General features: G+C 43.4%; 1 protein-coding gene across 1 annotated transcript in view; it reads left to right on the top strand.

The window, feature by feature from the left end:
* The window catches only part of STK32B (serine/threonine kinase 32B), a 264988-nt gene that overhangs the window by 139809 nt on the left and 101258 nt on the right, over positions 1-23921 (top strand). Inside the window, exon 4 of the mRNA XM_024204530.3 lies at positions 13078-13251. Within this exon, the coding sequence (XP_024060298.1) occupies positions 13078-13251 (174 nt within the window). The remainder of the gene's footprint in view (positions 1-13077; positions 13252-23921) is intronic.

Below are 23921 nucleotides of genomic sequence, written 5' to 3' on the forward strand. Positions count from 1 at the left end.
ACCAGTTTAATAATACTGCGTAGGGCCCCATCAATCCTAAGGACGGCCCTGCCTCCGAGGTTAGGACAAGAAGCAATGGGCTTAAATTGTAGCAAGGGCGGTTTAGGTTGGAGATTAGGAAAAACTTCCTGTCAGGGTTAAGCACTGGGAGGTGCTTAGGGAGGTTGTGGAATCTCCATCATTGGAGGTTTTTAAGAGCAGATTAGACAAACACCTGTCAGGGATGGTCTAGATAATACTTAGTTCTGCCATTAGTGCGGAAGACTGGACTAGATGACCTCTCGAGGTCCCTTCCAGTCCTATGATTCTATGATAGACATTGGATTGGTTCTGACTATCATAGCCCTGTAAACTAATAAACTCAATTGCAAATGAAGGGCCAGGTTCACCAGTACAATTCGCTGCTTTGCATTACACCAGCAATGCAAAGTAACTGTAATCCCAGTTTAATTGGCTGGTGCTCTCTGGCTGCTTTGTGTTGCTCTAGGGTACCAATGAATCTGCCCTTAGCAACTAAAATCAAATAAAAACAATTTAAGGTTGCTCCTAAAAATATTTCTGTCCTGCAGTGATGCCTGGAGGAGAAAAACTATGAAAAAATTGATTTATTTTTAAGATTTAGTTTAATTTATTTGGGGACCACAAACTGTATTATGCCTTAATCATAATCATATATTTTTGTATGGTGTCACTGCAAGGCAGAATTAAGATTGTTAAGGTGCCTGAACTGTGCACTTCTTTCCACATTTGGATTTCTTTTGAGTGCAACCTTGACTGAATTACCTGGGTTTATAATGCTTGGTTTGAGGAAAATTACAGCATCCCTGAAATGGTTTTTATGCTTCAATTACTAATGCATATTCTCAACCTTAACTCCATCTTAATGGAGTTCCCCACCTTTCCCAGGAAATAAATGAAGAGAAACCAGGAATCTGGTGGGTTCCTCAGCTGGTGGGACTTAAAACTAAACATTATTTGGGGTTAACACAAAGAATATGGAATACAAATGAGTCAGAATAACTTTAACTCTTTACCCTAATGTGCAATAATATGTGTATTAAAATCTGAAATCAGATATTAACTAATTTACAAAGTGTTTAGTTTTGTTTCTGTGATTTTGCTCAACATCTGATTTATCTTCCAGTCTGAAAAATGCCAAAACATTAAGCCAATTCCCCATTGCTAATGTTTTGTTTAGTTTGGTTTCTATGAGTTTGCTCAAGACATGATTTATCATCCAGTCTGAAAATACCCAAAAAGTGAAACCAATTCACTGTTGCTAAAGGCATTATGCTTTATTTTAATTCAGAGAAAGCTGATTATAATGCATTAAAACTTTTCTTCAAGCAAGCAGAACATAGTTCTGTAATTAGAATTATTTTTTCTATAACAGCTTTATGCTACCATTTCCTTTTTTGTGTGATTTTTGAATCCAGACAAAGCAATCAGCTACAAGCCATTTACGCTTTCATTTCTCTGTAGATTAAAATGTGGTTTTACAGTCCCTCAGTAATGTGCAGTCAGTATTAGCATAAGCCTGTAATTCATACATTAAGGTATTCCCCAGCTACCTGGTAAACATAAAAGTCAAAACCAGCCTCTGATTTACTTCAGAATCGATCAGCGTTTTTTGGTATGTCATTTGCTGTTGAGCAGATAAGAAGCTTACTGAAGTAAAATTACATTGCTAACTCAAAAAAGCTAATCTCCACTTGGCTGATTTGCCAGGTGCCCTTCCCCCCTCTCCCAAACCTGCATAACTATTCTCAAAGATTCGTTTTTCAGGTGACTGGTATTTCATTTCCTGTCAACTCCAATTCTTACAACAATAAATCAAAATCATTAGTATCATGAAATGTCAAATGGAAAGGAGTTAAAAGGGAATACTTCATTTGCTTTAAAAAGGATATTTGGTTTGTAGAAGGGAAAGTGTCAAGGGAAGAAAGACATTTTCACCCTCAAAAGAAAATCCATCAGAGCTTAGGAGTTGCTACATAGAGTTCTATTCAGAACTTTGGCAGATAAGTTGGTCTTATAATACTCCAGCTACTTGGTACGGTTGGAGGAACTCCTACTCCTTGCTCCTTAACACAAAGGTAGGAAACTTAAGCAGCTGCTGATGGGGAGTGGTATGGGTTGCCAGGGCAAGAGGCCTTCTACTGGTAGGAGTGCCCAGATCTTCCTGCATGTGATAGGTACACATATCTCATCCATGCTGACCTCATACGTTCTGCTCTAAAAAGTCTCAGGCAGTGCTGTCGTACTGCACAAGGTCAGAGCAACAGCTACCAGAAGCCTAACACTCAGGCCCTGAGAGAGGTGCCAAATATTCAGGTCTCAGTCAAGTAGAGTGACTATGCAGGAAAAATGTCTATAGTCATGGCTAATGCTGTTTCAGCCAACCAGGGCGAATGCAGTCTATCCTAGTGGTTGGTGTGGGCATTAGGCCAAGTGGGTCAGAGTCAGTAGTCAGAAGCTGGACCCAAGAGTCAAACTGGAGGTCAAGAACTGGAGCAAGCAGGATAGCTGGCTAGGCAGGAGAAGGAGGAACAAGGTAACACAGGAGCAGGCACAGTGGTGAGCAGGAGTATTGAGAAGCCAGCAAGCTGCTGATGCTGCTGGCTTAAGAACCAGCCTGCTGGCCCCTGCAGCCAACCAGGCAGCATGGCCAATTAGTCAGCCTGTTGTAGGCCAGTTGTATTGAGGAGGATATTAGCTCTGCTCCAGGCCTGATTCCTGATAGTACCCCCCCAACACACACCTTTCCCTGAGAAGTATGTCTAGGGGCCTCAGGATCAGGTAAGCATGGTGAAAAGGACCAGTGTAAGCATGGTGAAAAGAACACATGGGTGTGTTCTGTAAGTTCCCATGGATGTTGGTTAGGGCCAGTCCAATTCAAGTCAATTAGATATTGTAGTTTTCCTTGGACCCTACCAGCCAGCTGTTGGCTGGTAGGACCAGTCAGCATACCATTTGTAGGTTACCTTGGTGTCTTCTAACCGCCTCTGGAGTTCTTGGTGCACCTGCTGGATGTGGGCCATGAGTTCAGTAACAGCAGGCATCTCCGGATGAGCACAAAGATGGAAACCATAGTTAGCAAAGAAGAGAGTCTGCTTGGTGGAGGCATGTGGGCATTGTTTTAAGCAAACTCAGCATGAAGGATCAGGTACAGCCAATCATCTTGATGGTAATTTAGGAAGCAACGTAGGTACTGTTCAAGGACCACACTGACCCACTCTGCTTGCCCATTGGTGCTGGGATGATAGGCTCTTGAGTTCAGGATCTCGATACTCAAATGGTGCAGAACTGGGATCCTCAGTCAGATACCATATTTGTAGGCAAGCCATGGAGGTGAAAGATGTTGCTCACAACTAGGCAGAGGAAAGCACTCAATGTAGAACAAAACATGCCATCTTGGTAAGTGGTCAACCACCACTAGAACAGTAGTGTGGCCCTGTGAGGGTGGTAATTCCATGATAAAGTCCATGAAAATGATGACCCAAGGCTGAAGTGGATTGGGTATGAGCTGGAGGAGACCCAGCAGTCTTGACCAGGGGGTCTCGGTCACAGGCGCAAAGCTCACAGGAATCTACATAAGATGCAACAGAGGTGCTTATGACAGGCCACCAAAAGTTCCTGGAAACCAGGTCATGGGTCTTGGAATGGCTGAAGTGGCCTGAGGAGTGTCGTGGCAGAATTGTAGGACTTGAAGCCGAGTGGCCCTTTCAGGAACATAGATGTGTCCCTCATGGTATAGGATCCTGTCCTGGAAGGTGAAGAATGTAGAGGACTGGTCTTGATGATGGTCTAAGGCTTGATAGGTTTGGATGACAAGGGGATCACTAGGTAACTGAAAGCAGATGGAGGTTGTGGTGCAGAAATGATGCTTGAGAGCTTGAGAATTGTGGACATAATCTCCTCACCAGGTTTGTTGTATTCACACTTTCATGACAATACATCTGCCTTCCTGTTCCTAGTCCCTGGCCAGTAGGTGACCACAAACTCAAATCATACAAAGAAGAGGGAACAGTGTGCAGTCATAAGTCCAATGCAGGGGCAGAATGTCTGCCTTCTCATTGTCCAAAATATTGGCGAAGTCATAGTATTTACGGAGGATCTTGGCGACAACAGGCAGAACTGCAGAGGGTGCTGAGAGTCCTGGCAGTCTTGTTGCATGAGGGTTGAGATCTCCCAGTGGATAACTGTTGGGATACCCTCTGAGATCTTTTCCACTATATCCAGAACACCTCATCCAGTTCTGGGAGAACATTTTATCCAATTCTCTGGAATCCAAAATCTTGGTTCAACTCTGGACTAGCCACTGAGGTTTCTTTATCGTCATATCATGAAGCTACACCTGAGATGATCGAGCTCAAGTGTAGGAGGGTTGGGTTAGGGTGCACCACAACTCCAAAGTACATAATTATAAATCAGATTATATACATACTATAAAACAGACTAATGTATGTGCATTACATTCTACATTTTATCACATGCTTTATGATTGGCTTACTAATTTTGTAAACCAATCCCTGTACAGATCATAAACTTTCCATGAACTACGAAGTGTGCTAGTAAGCAAAGCAAAGCTGCAAATTTATCACACATTATTCTTGTTACTATTTCTTCATCTAAAAGCTACATATTATTTACAAGGCCACTTGTGAATTCATGCTTTGTACATTGTTCACCTCTGTTTCCTTACTTCTGTCTTATTTCATTGTTCATGCAAGGCCTACCCTGATGTAAACTGCAGAGCATACTGGTCTGTTTCTTGGATCCTGAGAGGCAGGATGGCTGGTAATGCCAGGAATTAAAGTATAGGGTCTACTTCCGCCAGTGAATGTAGAGTGGTGATAAACCAGAGAATACCTGGTTGAGAGCATGAAGAGTCCGAATTAATCCAAATTGAAGGGCTTCCTGGTGCCCCAGAAGGGTGATAACCATTATTGGCAAGGTCTGGTGGGTTACTTGTCCCATGGAGAGACAACACCCATCAATAGTCTCAACCAGACCTACAGAGTTCTTGCGTATGGTGAGAACTGCATGGGTCTTAGCAAAGTTTAAGTCCATAATGTTACCTGAGATCCCTGAGTTGCATCAGAAACTGACTTGGGGTCCGGCTGTGTCAACTATGGTCCATGGGTGCTGGGAGCTACCAGAGGGGGAGAAAACCAGCTTGGCCTGGACCCACTCCCAAGGGCTGGGGACCTAGCATTTCCCAGCTCTGGTTCCGCCCAAGTCTTCACTGTACACATCAAGGCAAGATGGCTAGGTTCCCCACAATATAAGCAGAAGCCTAACTCCTGGTGTCGGTGCTTCTCCAAGTTGGAGAGGTGTGGGTGAACCTGGCTGGCTTGCAATAGCTCTGATGCCAGGGCAGACCTGCACATTTGGGTTGTCATGGGCAGGATGAATGGCAACCTAGAGAAAATCAAGGTATGCTCATAACGCCGATACTCTGAATCAGATTGTTCAAACTGGACAGAGGCTCCACCTGCTCAAGCTCATCCTTTATATCCTCATTTAACCCCAGGCGGAAATGTTGGTATTGTGCCACCTCATTCCACCCTAGTGTCGGAAGCCAAACAACAAAACTCAGCAACGTACTTGCCAATGGGTCAGCCTCCGTGCCATAAGGCCTGAAGGGTTGCGTCAGTAGTCTGCACATGGTTGGGGGTCATCAAAGATGGTGGACATGGCTTAAATGAATTCCTCTAATTGTTGCAAGATGGGGCTGGACTGTTCCAGGAAAGGAACGGGGAACTCCAGGCCAAGGCCTCCCCAGTCAACAAACTTAAGATGAGTCCCACATAGGCCTGGTCCAAGGGGAATGATTGAGGGCATAGTAGGAACAGGAGCCAACATTGGTTCAAGAACCGCTGAAACTTGTCCCAGTCTCCATCAAATTTGTTGGGCTGTGAAATCTTTGGCTCTGGGAAGGGTGGAGTGGGAGGAGCAGCAGAACAACCTGTGCCTGCAGATCTGCATTCTGTGTTATTCACACCTGAAGGTTCTGAGTGGTGTACACCAGTCCTGCGGGGGCCTTAGTAGGGTCCATACTAGCACCGAGGACCCCGGCCCTAATTTTAAGGGCTTCTCAATCTGCCAGCCATTCGGGATGAGGGAGGTCTAGCCTAATCCTAATTGGAGTAGGTGTCAGGCCTAGTGGTTGGAGCAGGCATCGGACCCCGAGGACTAGGGTCAGAACCAGAGTCAGTAGTTGGAAGCAGGACCCAAGGGTCAACTGGAGGGTAGAAACTGGATACCACAGCCAAGGATCTAGCTGGAGTCAGTAGTCAGGAGCCAAAGCCAAGGATCAAACCAAAGATCAGGAACTGGAGCGAGCAGAGTATCAGGCAAGGAGGGGTTCAAGGCAGAGGCAGGACAGAGGCAAGGCTGGGTACAAGGCAGGAGCAGGAGGAACAAGGTAACATAGGAGCAGGCACAGTGGTGGGCATGAGCATTGCGAAGCCAGAGAGCGGCTGCTGCTGCTAGCTTAAGAGCAAGCCTGCTGACCCCTGCAGCCAATCAGGGGGTGTGGCCCATCAGGCAGCCTGCTGAAGGCCAGCTATCCCAGTGAGGCTGCCTGGTGATTAGCTCTGCTGCGGGCCCTGATTCCTGACATGGTGATACTATGACACAGCATGTTGGCAGATGTTATATATGAAACACCAAACACACATCCACGATTTTCCAGCATCTCTGTGCAATATGACTCAATGCCTCTGCACACACCCTTGAGGTGAGACACAGTGCCAGTGAGAATGGCTGCTCTCTGTATCCCGTGATTCTATCTGCAGTGTCTGTTCCACTCCCAGCATGTCCACAGGTTCACACATTTAAGGTGAGCTGACAAGTCTTCCTCAGGGCTATGGGCCCATTCAGACCTCAGCTACAGTGGCATAAGTCTAGAGTAATTCTGTTACATCGATGTAGGTGAGATGAGAATCTGACCTCTGTTGAGGATGAGTTGTGTGAGGGGACCTTACTCAGATCTTCAAGAGCTAGGTTGTGTATAGCCTGTTACACTACCTCTGAGGCTGGAATAACAGCCTGCTCTGCTGTCCGTGTTAAGCTCTCTACTTCCAGTCATGACAGATGCAGAGAGACGCAAGAATTGAAATGTTAACCAAACTTTTGAATCTGGAAGGTAAGGTTTGTAGATTGTTTTTTATTTATTTATTTATTTTATGTGGACTGGTTTCAGTCAGCTTGAATTCAGTGGATGGAGTGGCATTCACTGAGACTATTCAGAGAGCAAGATTACTTAGTATGAGAAAATGGGGCAGAATCGGGCCTTAAATGAGTCTACATTTTGTATTTGTGCAGCACTACCTTCTTCCTTTTTTTTTCTCTACTTTCTTTGCTTCCCCTCCTTTCTTTATTATATGTGCACACTCATATATCCACATTTTCTAAGATACACACTAAAGGTTTGGTTGTGGGATAGCTAACCAGTGCCATTTTTTTTATTCACAGAAAACCAGGCTGTGGAAGCAGAGTTGTTCACTAAGGGTGACATCCTGGCTCCATTTAAATCAATGGGATTTTCGCCATTGACTTGGATGGGGCCAAGATTCCATCTTTAGGTTCATATTTGTTTCTCTTTAATATTACTCAGATCCATCTTTCATCTACACAGTCTTTTTGTGGGTATAATTTTTCATCCACAACTCATTCTTTTTCCTGGAAAATGAGTTTAAAATCAAGGCCACGGTATTCCAGCAAATGGTTTTTGGAAGCTAATAACAGCAACATCAAAAATCCAACTTTCTAGTAGCCAATGCCTGCATCCTTAGGGAAGTGGCCTCCATGCATCCTCCTTATGGGGGTCAGAGGCCTCTCATAATCCATTCCACCAAGATATAATTTTAGAGACCAAGGGACGTCTCCAGTCCCAAACCAAACTAGATATTACATTTATACATTTAGCCAGGAATTTTTAAATCTGAAACTCCTTGTCTCAGAGTAAAAAAAGGTAAAAAAATTAAGAATGTCTTGTTCAAGCAGGCGCTTAAGGACAAAATAACAGGTGGATCACCTTTCTAGTTACATCTGCTTTAAGCTACAACCACTCCATTTAAAAACACAACAGGAAAAAAAGCAATGAGTCTTAAACATCAGCTAAGTATGTAAACATCACTTTTGAGATGGTTTCAGGCACTGTGGGATGCAGCATCTGGAATAAACCTGAACATAAATGACGCCTTTCATTTCTTTTGTTGAGGTGCGCTCTGTGTGTGTGGAGGGAAGTACACACCATGTGCCACCCACTTTATTACTTTGCTTCAAAGATTTGACTTATCAAGAAACAAATATAATGCAAATAAATATGTATTTTTCCCCTGGCATTTGGGAGATGCATAGAAGTGCAACAGAACATCATGCTCTAAAAGAATGGAAAGAGTTTAAATATGTGACAACCCCTAAGCAGTACCTCATTTCACAAAGCATGAGTCTGGGAATAAAGTCAGACTGTATAAAGCTGTTTGATTAAAATAATCTAATACAGACTTTTCTGCCTCATATTTTTGCTACAGATTTTCTAGATGAACCATTCTTTATTTCTGTAACATATTTTTAGGGACTCTTAGAAATTAGAGGACAACATACTGTAGTACTGAAGATGGCCTATAGAGAACATGCACAATTGCACAGCACACAGTATGTGTCAAAGACATATTACTATGGTTGTTTAGCAGTCAGTGGGTCAGATCCTCAGGTGGTGTAAACTGGTGTAGCTCCATCAGAGACAACTCTAAGCAGACTTATTTTATATTAAAAAAATAAATAAGCCATTCATCATTGTACCATTTGGAAGAGAAAAAACAGCATCTTATACAAATACACTGATCAGAAATTAAAACCAGTGAGTTCCTGACAGTGTTTTCTGATGGAAAAAAAAATATATAGCAATTGCCTGGTAAGTAGAAATCCATGGAAATTACCCTTTGTCCAGGTAATAACCACATTATACGGGTTAGCTGGCTAACCTTTGGATTTACAGGGCTTAAGACAGACTAGAATTTGGCCCTTGGAGTTTTTCACAAGCACTTCTTGAAAAGGGTTAATCAGAAATCAATCAGTGACCATGGAGAATCTAACACTTTATAAAACGTCATTATATATGGAGAACATATGTAATGGTGGGCAGTGTGGTCCCAGTTTTATTTTCTCTGCTGAGTGAATTCAGGGGTATAATACAAGATATGGGGTAGATGTGTCTTAATGGGAGCTGGATATATACGCAGAGGGGGGAATATACCCTACATGATCAATCCTGCAAGGTAATACTTGTGGATGCAGATTCTGGACTTCAGAAAGGCAGATTTCAACTGACCCAGAGAAATAGTAGGCAAGGTCTCATGGAAAGACCAATTAGGAAGAAAAGGAGTTGAAGGGGACTGGCAGTTCCTAAAAGATGTAATACTAGAGACTCAACATCAAGCTATTCTGATGCAGAGGAAAGAGAAGGGCCACAGGAGGCCAATGTGGCTGCACAAGGAGCTTTTTGGCTATCAAAAAACCAAAAGGGATACATACAGGAAATGGAAGGAGGGGCATGTCACCAAGGAAATATTCATGGGAATAGTGCGAGCATATAGGAACAAAATCAGGACAGCCAAGGCAAAGAATGAATTACAGCTGGCAAGAAATGTTAGAGACAACAGGAAGGGGTTCTTCAAATGTGTCAGACAAAAAAGAAAGATAAAGGACGGTGTGAGTCTGCTGCTCAGTGGAGAAGGTGAGCTGGTAACAGAAGATGATAGAAAGGCAGAGCTGCTCAATGCCTACTTTGCTTCAGTCTTCTCCCAAAAAATAACGTGACAGACAATTAGCGAAGTTACCACAGACGATAAAGAGGAAGGGATGCAGATCGGGATACATAAAGAACATGTCAGAGATCTTCTGACCAATTTGAATGAATTCAAATCAGCGGGGTTGGATGCAATTCACCCCAAGGTACTGAAAGAATTAGCTGAAGAAAGCTTGGAGCCACTGGCAATAATATTTACAAACTCATGTATGACAGGAGAGGGCCTGGAAGACTGGAGGAGGGCTAACGTAGTGCCCACCTTTAAAAGGGGAAAAAGGAGGAGCCAGGAAACTATAGACCAGTCAGCCTGATTTTGATACCTTTGAAGCTACTAGAGCAATGTATAAAACATTCAGTTTGCGAATACCTGGAGGATGAAGGGGTAATCACTAGCAGCCAGCATGGATTTACCAAGAACAAATCATGCCAAACCAGCTTGATTTCCTTCTTTGACAGAGTAATTGATTTGGTAGATAGGGGGAATGTGGTGGACATAATATACCTGGACTCAGTGGCAGATTTAGAGTTAGTGGGGCCCTGTGCTCAGCTTCATTTTTGGGGCCCCTCCTTGGGACCCAGCCAAGAAAAAGAACATTCTCTCTTATCTCTCCCCCCCCCAATTTTTAATTTTTTTTCTTCATCCACCTCGTATAAATTATAGGAAGTAAATGAAAGTAAAGTGAGGTACCTTGATTGTTTTTGTAGTCTAACTTATTTTTCCACAGACCATTTGATAATCTCTGAGGGTCTCGGTGGACCACTTAATGATCTTTCCAAATATTGTTTGTACCATTAGCTAACGATTGTAAAGCACTTTGGATAAGAGCGCTTTATTAAAAAAAATTGGAGTGCGGGGTCTGGCCAGGACTTAGGGTGTGGGAGGGGACTGGGGGTGCAGGGTCTGGGAGGAAGTTAGGATGCAGGAGCAGGCCGGGGGATGGGGTGCAGGGTCTGGCCAGGAGTTAGGTGTGGGAGGGGGCTCAGGGCTTGGGCAGGGGGTTGGGGTGTGGAGTGCTTACCTGGGGCAGTTCCTGTTTGGTGCGAGGGGTGCAGGTGGGGATGTGTGGGGGGTGTGCAGGAGTCAGGGAGGGCAGGGGGCTGGGTGTGTGCGAGAGGGGTGCAGGAGTCAGGGCTGGGAGTGTGTAATGGGGTTGCAGGAGTCAGGGCAGGGGGCTGGGGGGTGGGCTGGGGTCATGGGGGTGCTGCCAGCCCCCTGCCCTGAGCGGCTCATGGCAGGGGGCTGCTGTGTGTGTGTGTATGTGTAGGAGGAGTGCGGGGCCCTGCCCCTGCTCCGCCCTGCCCCAATTCTGGCCCTGCCCCCCCGCCTATTCCCCGCCTCCTCCCCAGAGCGTGCTGTGGCCCTGCTCCTCGCGCTCCCTCTCAGAGTGACCTGAGCACTGGCAAACAGCTGTTTGGCAATGGGGGAAGCGCTGGGAGGGGGAGGGAGAAGGGTGGGAATGCGGCACACTCGGGGGAGGAGGCAGGGAGGGAGGAGCTTGGCTGCTGGTGGGGGCGGAGCCTGCAGCAGGAGCCCCAGGAGCCGGCATGACCAAGCTTCTGCCCCTGCAGCTTCCCGGTCCTGGGGGCCCCTGTTGTTGGGGGACCCCTTGCCAGGGCACCCTGTGTTTCACTGTAAATCTGCCTCTGCCTAGACTTCAGCAAGGCTTTTGACACAGTCCCACAAGACATTCCGATAAGCTAGAAATATGTGGGCTTGACAGAACTACCATAATTGGTTAAACAACCGCAAACAGAGTAACTATTAATGGAATGATGTTGTATTGGAAGGCGATCTCAAGTGAGGTTCCACAGGGATCTGTTCTGGGAATGGTGTTGTTTAACATCTTTATCAATGACCTATATGTAGGAATAGAGAGCATACTGATCAAGTTTGGAGATGACACAAAGTTGGGAGGGTTGCCAGTACTTTGGAGGAAAGAGCTAAAATTCAGAGGGATCTTGATAAATTGGAAAACTGGTCTAAAGACAACAAAATGAAATTCAACAAAGACAAATGTAAAGTGCTACACTTAGGAAAGACAAACCAAATGCACAAATACAGAATGGGGGAAAACTGGCTTGGAGGCAGCACTGCTGAGAAGGATCTAGGAGTTGTGGTGGATCACAACCTCAACATGAGTCAGCAATGTGATGCTGTTGCAAAAAAAGCAAATGCAACATTAGGTTGCATTAAGAGAGGCATAGCATGCAAGTCACAGGAGGTGATAGTACCACTCTACTCAGTGCTGGTTAGGCCTCGGCTGGAGTAGTGTGTGCAGTTTTGGTCACCAATGTATAGAAAGGATGTAGAGAAACTGGAAAGGATCCAGAGGTGAGCAACAAGGAAGATCAAAGGGGTGGAATGCAAGTCATATGAGCAAAGGCTGAAGGAACTGAGTATGTTTAGTTTGGAAAAGAGGAGATTAAGGGAGATATAGAGCTTTTCAGGTACTTGAAAGGCTGCCATAAAAATGGAGAAGAATTGTTCTCTTTTTGCCATAGAGGGCAGGAAAAGAGGCAATGGGTTCAAACTGCAGCATAGCAGATTTAGATTAAATCTCAGGAAAACCTTCTGAACTGTAAGAACTGTAACAAGCATCTTCACTGGAGGTCTACAAAAGGAGGCTGGATAGCCATCTGTCTTGGATGTTTTAGACACAGTAAGTACTGCATCTTAGCAGGTGGTTAGACTAGATGACCCTTGTGGTCCCTTCTAACCCTATGATTCATCACCTATGACTGCGTTTATCTAAATACCAAGCATGGTTTTTATAGGCCTTATTTTTATTCCTGCTACTTGCCAGGCCAATTTATGAATTCGGAAGATACATACGGATTTTAAAATACATAAACCCCAAAAGGTTTTCTAAATACTGCCCCGCAATAAATCAGTGTTAAAAGTGATTTTCTATGTTTCTCAAAATCAAAATGCCAGGTGACATCCATGGGCCCAATTCTGCTTTCCTTGTGCATCCAAAAGAGCTGCTGTTGTCAGAGTGAGGTGTGGGTGCACAAGCAACACAGGATTGGGCTAATATTGGTAGTACTGGAGAAAACAATCTGTTGCATTTGAGCAAACTGTAATTCTACCATGGGCAGATCTACCTCTGTTAGATAACTGAAGGGTCTGGCAGCTGTTGTTGTTGTTTGTTAGTTTTTTTAATAGCTTTCCTTGCCAAAAACAACTCATTGAATTGAACTGAATAACCGTTGGGTTTTTTTTCTTTTTTTTTCATTTTCATAATTATTTCTTCCAGGTATTCTTTTCAAGATGAAGAAGACATGTTCATGGTGGTAGATCTGTTACTTGGAGGGGATCTGCGTTACCACCTACAACAGAATGTGCATTTTAACGAAGGAACTGTTAAATTATATATTTGTGAATTGGCACTTTCACTGGACTATTTGCAGAGATATCATATAATTCACAGGTAAGTGAATAACATTCATTCTATTAGTAAAGAAAGTGTAGACCATGCCACAAGTGAGGACTTCTTTACTTAGCCACACTGGGATTTGTTTATTCCACTTGTACAGTATGTGTCTCATTTATTACGTTGTTGGTTTTGTGTAACTAAATTTTGCCTGTGGATACATATGCAAAGTTTCTGCTGCATAAATGTAAACAGGAGTTGAGTTTGGCCCTGGTGTGTTTTTTCCCCTCTTCTCAGCCTTGCAATATTGTTGTTTCCACACTCCACTTTGTCATACTCCCTTTGTTTATCCTCTTATCCAAGAGCCGTGATGCATGCTTATTTAATGTTAGACACAATACTCTGAAGGCCACATGTTTTAATTTTTCTTAATTCCCTTACAATTTTTCTGAACACACACATTTGTAAATCAATAGAATAACTGTCAGAAGGGGGGAAAAAATCAAAGAGCATCACAGTGACTGATGATGGGGAATTAGCTGTCAGTTTTCAGACTGCTAGAAATGTGCATGGGGTAATATAAAAGAAATAGAAAGGAACAGAGTGGAAGAAATTACAGGCTCTGTGTTCTTTCCCTCTCTGTGGCATTTCCTATGCTGCAATGATCTGTTTGTTGGTTGGCCGCCTCTTAAACTAATTAAAGAGTCACGGTACTAGTCAGTGTTAATGATCTCTCTTTGTCAAGCATGCCACACATCAAGTATCTCTCAATATTTCCTGAATGTTTCTAAACCTAATTTGAGCACGGAGGTGGGTTCCCTTGTGATGGAAATAATAGCAAACTGTGGAAGAAAAAAAATCCTGGGCCTGATTCTGCTCTAACTTACATTGGGTTTACAGTGGTGTAATTCTGAATTCAGTAGGTTTCCTCTTGGTTTACATCAGTGTAAGTGGAAAGAGAAGCTGACCTCATGCGTCACCATAATTGTTTCATCTGAATTCCAGAGGCCAAACTGAAACTGTTCATGCAATGGGGTTGACAGTAATCAATATAAATAGGTTCTTCTAAACAAATGAATTGAGACCTGTCATCCTGTCCACCCACTAGTACTCCCTTGTGCTGTTGTATGAGAAAGCTGATTACAAGGACGTTCTGACTCAACATGGAGAGGGCGGAATCATATCCTATCTATTCCAGCTGGTAGGATACTTAGAATCATAGAATATCAGGGTTGGAAGGGACCTCAGGAGGTCATCTAGTCCAACCCCCTGCTCAAAGCAGGACCAATCCCCAACTAAATCATCCCAGCCAGGGCTTTGTCATGCCTGGCCTTAAAAACCTCTAAGGAAGGGGATTCCACCACCTCCCTAGGTAACCCAAGCCAGTGCTTCACCACCCTCCTAGTGAAAAAGTTTTTCCTAACATCCAACCTAAACCTCCTCCACTGCAACTTGAGACCATTACTCCTTGTTCTGTCATCTGCTACCACTGAGAACAGTCTAGATCCATCCTCTATGGAACCCCCTTTCAGGTAGTTGAAAGCAGCTATCAAATCCCCTCTCATTCTTCTCTTCTGCAGACTAAACAACCCCAGTTCCCTTAGCCTCTCCTCATAAGTCATGTGTTCCAGCCCCCTAATCATTTTTGTTGCCCTCTGCTGGACTCTTTCCAATTTTTCCACATCCTTCTTGTAGTGTGGGGCCCAAAACTGGACACAGTACTCCAGATGAGGCCTCACCAATGTTGAATAGAGGGGAATGATCACGTCCCTCGATTTGCTAGCAATGCCCCTAGCCTTCTTGGCAACAAGGGCACACTGTTGACTCATATTCAGCTTCTCGTCCACTGTAACCCTTAGGTCCTTTTCTGCAGAACTGCTGCCTAGCCATTCGTCCCTAGTCTTTAGCAGTGCATGGGATTCTTCCATCCTAAGTGGAGGACTCTGCACTTGTCCTTGTTGAACCTCATCAGGTTTCTTTTGGCCCAATCCTCTAATTTGTCTAGGTCCCTCTGTATACTATCCCTACCCTCCAGTGTATCTACCATTCCTCCCAGTTTAGTGTCATCTGCAAACTTGCTGAGAGCGCAGTCCACGCCATCCTCCAGATCATTAATGAAGATATTGAAGAAAACTGGCCCCAGGACCGACCCTTGGGGCACTCCGCTTGATACCGGCTGCCAACTAGACATGGAGCCATTGATCACTACCCGTTGAGCCCGACGATCTAGCCAGCTTTCTATCCACCTTATAGTCCATTCATCCAGCCCATACTTCTTTAACTTGCCGGCAAGAATACTGTGGGAGACCATGTCAAAAGCTTTGCTAAAGTCAAGGAATAACACATCCACTGCTTTCCCATCATCCACAGAGCCAGTGATCTCCTCATAGAAGGCAATTATGTTAGTCAGGCATGACTTGCCCTTGGTGAATCCATGCTGACTGTTCCTGATCACTTTCCTCTCCTCTAAGTGCTTCAGAATTGATTCCTTGAGGACCTGCTCCATGATTTTTCCAGGGACTGAGGTGCGGCTGACTGGCCTGTAGTTCCCCGGATCCTCCTTCTTCCCTTTTTTAATGATGGGCACTACATTAGCCTTTTTCCAGTCATCCTCCCCCAATCTCCATGAGTTTTCAAAGATAATGGCCAATGGCTTTGCAATCACATCCACCAACTCCTTTAGCACCCTTGAATGCAGCGCATCCGGCCCCATGGATTTGTGCTCATCCAGCTTTTCTAAATAGTCCTGAACCACTTCTTTCTCCACAGAGGGCTGGTCACCTCCTCCCCATGCTGTGCTGCCCAGTGCAGCAGTCTGGGAGCTGACCTTGTTCATGAAGACAGAGGCAAAAAAAGCATTGAGTACATTAGCTTTTTCTACATCCTCTGTCACTAGGTTGCCTCCTTCATTCAGTAAGGGGCCCACTCTTTCCTTGACTTTCTTCTTGTTGCTAATGTGCCTGAAGAAACCCTTCTTGTTACTCTTAACATCTCCTGCTAGCTGCAACTCCAAGTGTGATTTGGCCTTTCTGATTTCACTCCTGCATGCCTGAGCAATATTTTTATTCCTCCCTGGTCATTTGTCCAATCTTCCACTTCTTGTAAGCTTCTTTTTTGTGTTTAAGATCAGCAAGGATTTCACTGTTAAGCCAAGCTGGTCGCCTGCCATATTTACTATTCTTTCTACACATCGGGATGGTTTGTTCCTGCAACCTCAATAAGGATTCCTTAAAATACAACCAGCTCTCCTGGACTCCTTTGTCTCTCATGTTATTCTCCCAGGGGATCCTGCCCATTAGTTCCCTGAGGGAGTCAAAGTCTGCTTTTCTGAAGTCCAGGGTCCATATTCTGCTGCTCTCCTTTCTTCCTTGTGTCAGGATCCTGAACTCGAACATCTCATGGTCACTGCCTCCCAGGTTCCTATACACTTTTGCTTCCCCTACTAATTCTTCCCTATTTGTGAGCAGCAGGTCAAGAAGAGCTCTGCCCCTAGTTGATTCTTCCAGCACTTGCACCAGGAAATTGTCCCCTACACTTTCCAAATCTTCCTGGATTGTCTGTGCACCGCTGTATTGCTCTCCCAGCAGATATCAGGGTGATTAAAGTCTCCCATGAGAACCAGGGCCTGCAATCTAGTAACTTCTGATAGTTGCCGGAAGAAAGCCTCGTCCACCTCATCCCCTTGGTCTGGTGGTCTATAGCAGACTCCCACCACGACATCACCCTTGTTGCTCACACTTGTAAACTTAATCCAGTTTACTTCTCTAGTCTAAGCTCGGGCAGGAGTAGAAGGCTTATTCTGTATTATGGCAACCACACAAAACAAAATTGAAATAAGTTTTGTAGCTATTGATTTTCTTCAGGTTAAATTTGGATGAATGTTGCAGGAATTCTCTGAACTTTTCCATCTTCTGCATAATACTAATATTTTTTGTAGATTTCTATACATTTTGCACACATTTCGCATTCACAGTGAATGTTTCTAAAGTACAGCTCAGCATAGTCCATTTCTATGACTTAAGAAATGTTCCTTGATGGAGAACAAATTGTTGAGCATTTCTCTTGTGTGTGCAAATGAAGGGACATTTGTACAGCTGAGCTATGCAAAACGTTAAGAAAACCTTAAACCACACAAAACCCAACAGCTTTGGGGTTTGTTCCAAGCTTGAAACTGAGATGAAGTTCCACAGAAAATGACTATTCTTATGTTCTTATCTACCATACTTTATGGAAACACACTAATTCCTATTCAGCTTCTCAGTAAACTTTACAGAGTTTGAATAATTTTTTTTGTGGACAGTTAGTAAATATACTTTTATAGGAATTGTATTTTGCTGTATTGTTATCTCTTGTTTTGCCAAAATTAACATTTCTCAGTCAAACATAGTACACAGACATTGTACGGTAGCTTTTGGAAAACTATACAATGCACCTCCTGCCCCTTCATAGTTATTCAGTTCCCAGCACCTTGACTGGTTCTGAATATCTGCTTTGTGTAACTACTCTAAAGCTATTTTGTAATAACCAGACATTATGTGAATGACTATATACTAATTGGCTGATGGTTGTTAACTGTCAATCAGCAAGCAGGAATTTTGCCATAGCACTCTGGTTATCGTATCCCTCCTGATGATCTGATATGGAGGGACCAGGAAATATCTGGTAAGTATGAACTAATGTGGAAGTGGTGCCTGATTCAATTCTCGCTACTAGCAACAGAAGTTCTGTTCTTGTAGCCATCTCCTTGAGAAGGTGTGGCTATCCCATTGTGGCTCCATGCAGGACTAACGTCATCGTATATCTGTGTTAATCCTCACTTTCTATTATTCATACATATTTCAACATAACTGTGATAAAGCAGAGAAACTGCCAGCCAGTACAGCAGGGGTTAGAGGGAGCCTTTGGGCCCAGACAGCCCTACCCCATTTTACCGCAGCCAATGCCAGGCCTGGAGGAGGGAGAAAAGGAGAGCACCTGGCTCAGTTCAGAGCTGACTGGCGAAGAGGCAGGAGTAGGGTGACCATATTTCCCAAAGGGAAAATAGGACACTGTGCGGGGCTGGCCCGAGCTGCTCACCCAAGCCCCACGCGGGGCTGGTGTTGCTGCTTGCTCGAGCCCTGCCTCCCTCTCTGTGTGGGTCTGACACTGGCATCACTGCTCGCTTGAGCCCTGCCTGTCCCCCACCCAAGCCCTGCCTCCCACACTGCGTAGGGCTTGTTTCGCTGCTCGCCCTCCGGCACCTCACTTTTTTGACAAAAGTGGGTATTTGGCCCGTTTAAGAACAAATGGGACAAATGCCCATTTTTGCTTAAAAAAAAAGTCATGACGGCTGGGACAGGGCTCAAAAAAGGGACTGTCCCGGACAAAACCCTAGGCAGGAGCTAGTTGTCTCCCTACCTGAGGGGAAGGAGCACTAACCTGGCAGCCATCTGGGAGTAAGCACTGTCTCGCCAGCCAAGAGAGATGGCAAAAGAGCTTCCAGCACCTGAGGTAACTGAGTGAACCCCAGAGACATTGTGGGGCTCGCCCTCAGCAACTGGCGGCTGCCCCACCTGAAGGAGCCTGGTGCCATCCAAGACCCAGGAGTGGACCCTGCAGGAAACAAGCCGCCTAGCAAATTGGCACCACACCCCAAACTGAACAGTCTGGTAGGAAGTAGCCCAGGGCAGCTGATTTTGTCTCCCTGCTGGGAGGGACCCACCCCGCAGTTGACATACATAGGACCCTGGGCTGGGACCCGATGGAGAGAGAGGGCCCAGATCCCCCTACCTTCCTTGGCCTTAAAGATTGAGGCTCTTTAACCAAGCAGGGGGCTGAGAGCAAAGCACTCTAACCACTAGGCTTCCTGGCCCTCCAAGCCACCTGTCACAATAAGTGTTTTGCATGCACAACCCTGCAAAATAAATGTTCAGAATAAGAGCGGTGTTATTTAATATGGCACAAGAGTGGATGCTATACAAGATATCTTGCTTATAGTTCTGCCAGAGCTGTCTGCCTTTGCATAGATGTTTAACTGGTATTTTAAATAGTAATTTTAAAAAAATTCTAACCTCATCAGCATTTGCTGCTTTGCAGTCTATACTTGGCCCCCATCCTCACTCTGACATGCAAACTATATAGTTTAACTCATCTGGGCACATAATAACTTTTCACTTTAACTTAACTCATTTCCCACAATCTTGCTGGAATTTAGAGCACGGTAAAATGTTTTCTTTGGGTACAGTGATTTGGTAAAAGCGATTTGTACAATTATTTCCCATAGACCACCAGAGCCATAGAACAGAGAAAGGCATCTTCTGTTAACTTGCATGGTTTACTCACCCCCACATGTTGGATCAAATCCTGAAGTCTTTCCTCATTGATGTCAAGCTTCAAGATGACATGACTAGGTCCTTTATACTGTGGTTAGCGCCCGTTGAAAACTATTAGTCAATAATCTATTTGACCAATTAAAGACTGAATACATGATTATAATAAGACTAAATGAATTCTTTGCTTCAGTTTTCATGGCTGAGGATGTTAAGCGAGATTTCCAAACCTGAGCCATCCTTTGTATGGAAGTGTCACTAGAGGAGGTTTTGGAATTAATTGATAAATTTAACAATAACAAGTCACCGGGACCAGATGGCATTCATCCAAGAGTTCTGAAAGAACTCAAATGTGAAATAGTGGAACTATTAACTATGGTTTGTAACCTGTCCTTTAAATCTGCTTCTGTACCCAATGACTGGAAGATAGGTAATGTAACGCCAATATTTAAAAGGGGCTCAAGAGGTGATCCCAGCAATTACAGACCGGTAAGTCTAACGTCCGTACCAGGCAAATTAGTTGAAACAATAGTAAAGAATAGAATTGTCAGACACATAGAAGAACATAAATTGTTGGGCAAAAGTCAACATGGTTTCTGTAAAGGGAAATCATATCTTACGAATCTATTAGAGTTCTTTGAAGGGGTCAACAAACATCTGGACAAGGGGGATCCAGTGGACATAGTGTACTTGAATTTCCAGAAAGCCTTTGACAAGGTCCCTCACCAAAGGCTCTTACATAAATTAAGTCGTCATGGGATAAGAGGGAAGATCCTTTAATGAATTGAGAACTGGTTAAAAGACAGAGAACAAAGGGTAGGAATAAATGGTAAATTTTCAGAATGGAGAGGGATAACGAGTGGTGTTCCCCAAGGGTCAGTCCTAGGACCAATCCTATTCAACTTATTCATAAATGATCTGGAGAAAAGGATAAACAATGAGGTGGCAAAGTTTTCAGATGATACTAAACTGCTCAAGCTAGTTAAGACCAAAGCAGACTGTGAAGACCTTCAAAAAGATCTCACAAAACTAAGTGATTGGGCAACAAAATGGCAAATGAAATGTGGATAAATGTAAAGTAATGCACATTGGAAAAAATAACTCCAACTATACATACAATATGATGGCGGCTAATTTAGCTACAACTAATCAGGAAAGAGATCTTGGAGTCATCGTGGATGGTTCTCTGAAGACGTCCATGCAGTGTGCAGCGGCAGTCAAAAAAGCAAACAGGATGTTAAGAATCATTAAAAAGGGGATAGAGAATAAGACGGAGAATATCTTATTGTCCTTATATAAATCCGTGGTACGCTCACATCTTGAATACTGCGTACAGATGTGGACTTCTCATCTCAAAAAAGATATACTGGCATTAGAAAAGGTTCAGAGAAGGGCAACTAAAATGATTAGGGGTTTGGAACGGGTCCCATATGAGGAGAGATTAAAGAGGCTAGGACTTTTCAGCTTGGAAAAGAGGAGACTAAGGGGGGATATGATAGAGGTATATAAAATCATGAGTGGTGTGGAGAAAGTGAATAAGGAAAAGTTATTTACTTGTTCCCATAATATAAGAACTAGGGGCCACCAAATGAAATTAATGGGCAGCAGGTTTAAAACAAATAAAAGTTCTTCTTCACACAGCACACAGTCAACCTGTGGAACTCCTTGCCCGAGGAGGTTGTGAAGGCTAGGACTATAACAGGGTTTAAAAGAGAAGTAGATAAATTCATGGTGGTTAAGTCCATTAATGGCTATTAGCCAGGACGGGTAAGGAATGGTGTCCCTAGCCTCTGTTTGTCAGAGGGTGGAGATGGATGGCAGGAGAGAGATCACTTGATCATTACCTGTTAGGTTCACTCCCTCTGGGGCACCTGGCATTGGCCACTGTCGGTAGACAGGATACTGGGCTGTATAGACCTTTGGCCTGACCCAGTATGGCCATTCTTATGTTCTTATGATTATTTCAGACATGACCAACACACCTTCCCTCCCCTCTTAAGCTTTGCTGCTCGTAGATTTTAACAAAACCCACCAGCAGTTGGCTAATATGCTACACATTTTCAGTCTGAGTAACTTGGGCTGCATATTTTCAGCCAGCTATTTCTTACCGTGTTTACTTGAAAGAGTTGGATCCAGGATGTTTTTGCAGATAGAGGCTTAGCTCTGAGGAATGGTAGCGCCATGATTCTATAGATGCTTTCCTTGTAACACATGCCATGTTGGTAGAATTACATTTTTCTCTCTCATTAGGGGTAAGTGGTTTTTATGGCCCTCAGTTAACTGTGTTGTCCTTACAATTTTATCATCACTTGGCAGTTTCACACTGTGAAGACTGAGGCTGGATATGACAGATATCTGGAAAGAAAATTACAATACCCTTCCAGCAGTATTGTAATGTAAAGCGCTAAATGGTCCATCTGCCGTGATTTTTGTTTGTGATGCATTTGTTTTCTCTCACCTACCCATCTCGTGATTTTATTGTCCTCACCATTTTGATTGGCACTGCTGAAAGTTCCACTTTTGACAGGAAACAGCAAATCTATTATGATCATGGGTGATAATGAAGAGATCTGGGGTGGTAGTGAGGTTACATAGCTGCCAGCGTAACACACTAGCAAAGTGTGTGTTGTCTCCCTCTTGTGGCTGCTCCACTACCAGATAACAGCTTACCACTGCTACTAACCTCAGGAGTTATTCTTTTAGTTCAAATGGCAAAGATCTATGCTGCAATGCAAAAGTTCACAAGTTCTACCCTGCTGATGACCCATTCAGAGAGTGATTATACCAACAATTCTGTAAAGTTAGGTAACATTTCTATGCCTTTACAACTTCTATTTTTTATACAGGCTTTTACTTATGGCTCCAAAAATAACATGCCAAGATTATAAATTCCCAAGTAAAATGATTCCTGTATAAAATTATCCACTTAAAGTGTAAGTGGTAGATAAGATAGGGCAGGTGGAAATAAGTATCATTTTTTCTTCACTGAAGTTCAGATATGGAAGGAACCAAAACAGTCCAACTTTGAGTTCTACCAGGGCATGTTCAAAAGTAATGTATGTAAATGATAGAGCATGTCAGATTGCAGCCTATACTAGTTATTCTTGCTGGCAAACACAAGCTAATGAACAAGAAATATAACAGCATCTTGAAGTAGACAGAACAGGAAAAAATATCCTGTGTGTGGTTATTATTCATATATGCTTACAAAGGTCATGACAGCATGAGATGCCTGTTCCCTGAATTATCTTCATGTGTATTTCTCCATTCTTGGTTTGATTCTTTTTATTGAGCTTTTGAAATAAGTGCAAGTCTGGAAAAATGCAGGACCTGAATAAAAATCTCATATAAGAGAAGAAAATTAGATGATGTATCAAATCATCAAGAAAATGAACACCATGCAGACAACAAAGTGCAGAAAAAATACTGAGCATTTGTAAGCCCAGTACTGATAAAAAAAGAATGTAATTCTTGGCATAAAAAAAACTAAGTCTCAAATGATACCTTATAAAGGAATAAGAAATTATTTATGTTCAGAAATCATAACTTTTACCATTTGAATTGCATTTTTCACCTATTGAGAATGAATTCTAGTTTTATTATTGTTATCATTAGTTATTTATTTTGAAGCCGTAAAACAACCCCAAACCCTTTATGTTATCATATGATTCACCACATGACTTTCCTCCCTTTAACAAAGTTCGGTGGGAAATAATATTGAAGTCTAGCTTTCTAGAGCATATACAATTGCTGACTTTATCAATTGAGTCTGTATCAATTATAGGATTCTGTGAGGTGTCCTGAGGTGCTCCATGCATACCTCTGTGAGGAAAAAGACCATCCACACCACTGATCACTGCCATATTCTTTTACAGAGTGCAAGCTGGGGTCAACTCTGCTGCCTAGTAGAGAAGGACCCATTTCCACACCTCCTCTAGCCACACCTTTTTGGGGAATCAAGTGCTGCTGTTGGTAGTAGACTCCTTTGTTCCTTACATCCTGAAAGTGCAAGAATTAAGATTGTGTCGGAACTCCGCACAAGGAGGCGAGGAAGGGAAGGCAATTCCCTATGCCACTGCTCCATGCTTTGTAAAGAAATGTTTACTTGCAGTATATTGTTCAGCCACCAGATGTTTCTGTGTGCTGCATAGACTTGAAGACAGGGTGTGGTCATTGGTAAAAAAAAAAAAAATAAGGGAGACAAAGCTGGAATTGAAGCTATGTTTGTAATTGTAAAAAGAACAGGAGTACTTGTGGCACCTTAGAGACTAACAAATTTATTTGAGCATAAGCTTTCGTGGGCTACAGCCCACTTCTTCGGATGTATAGTATGGGACATATATTGAGGAGATATATATATACATACAGAGAACATGAAAAGGTGGGAGTTCTGTATGTGTGTATATATATGTTCCATTC

The sequence above is a fragment of the Terrapene carolina genome, unplaced genomic scaffold, assembly GCF_002925995.2.
Source record: "Terrapene carolina triunguis isolate 2854851 unplaced genomic scaffold, T_m_triunguis-2.0 Scaffold66, whole genome shotgun sequence".
NCBI classification, from domain to species: domain Eukaryota; kingdom Metazoa; phylum Chordata; order Testudines; family Emydidae; genus Terrapene; species Terrapene triunguis.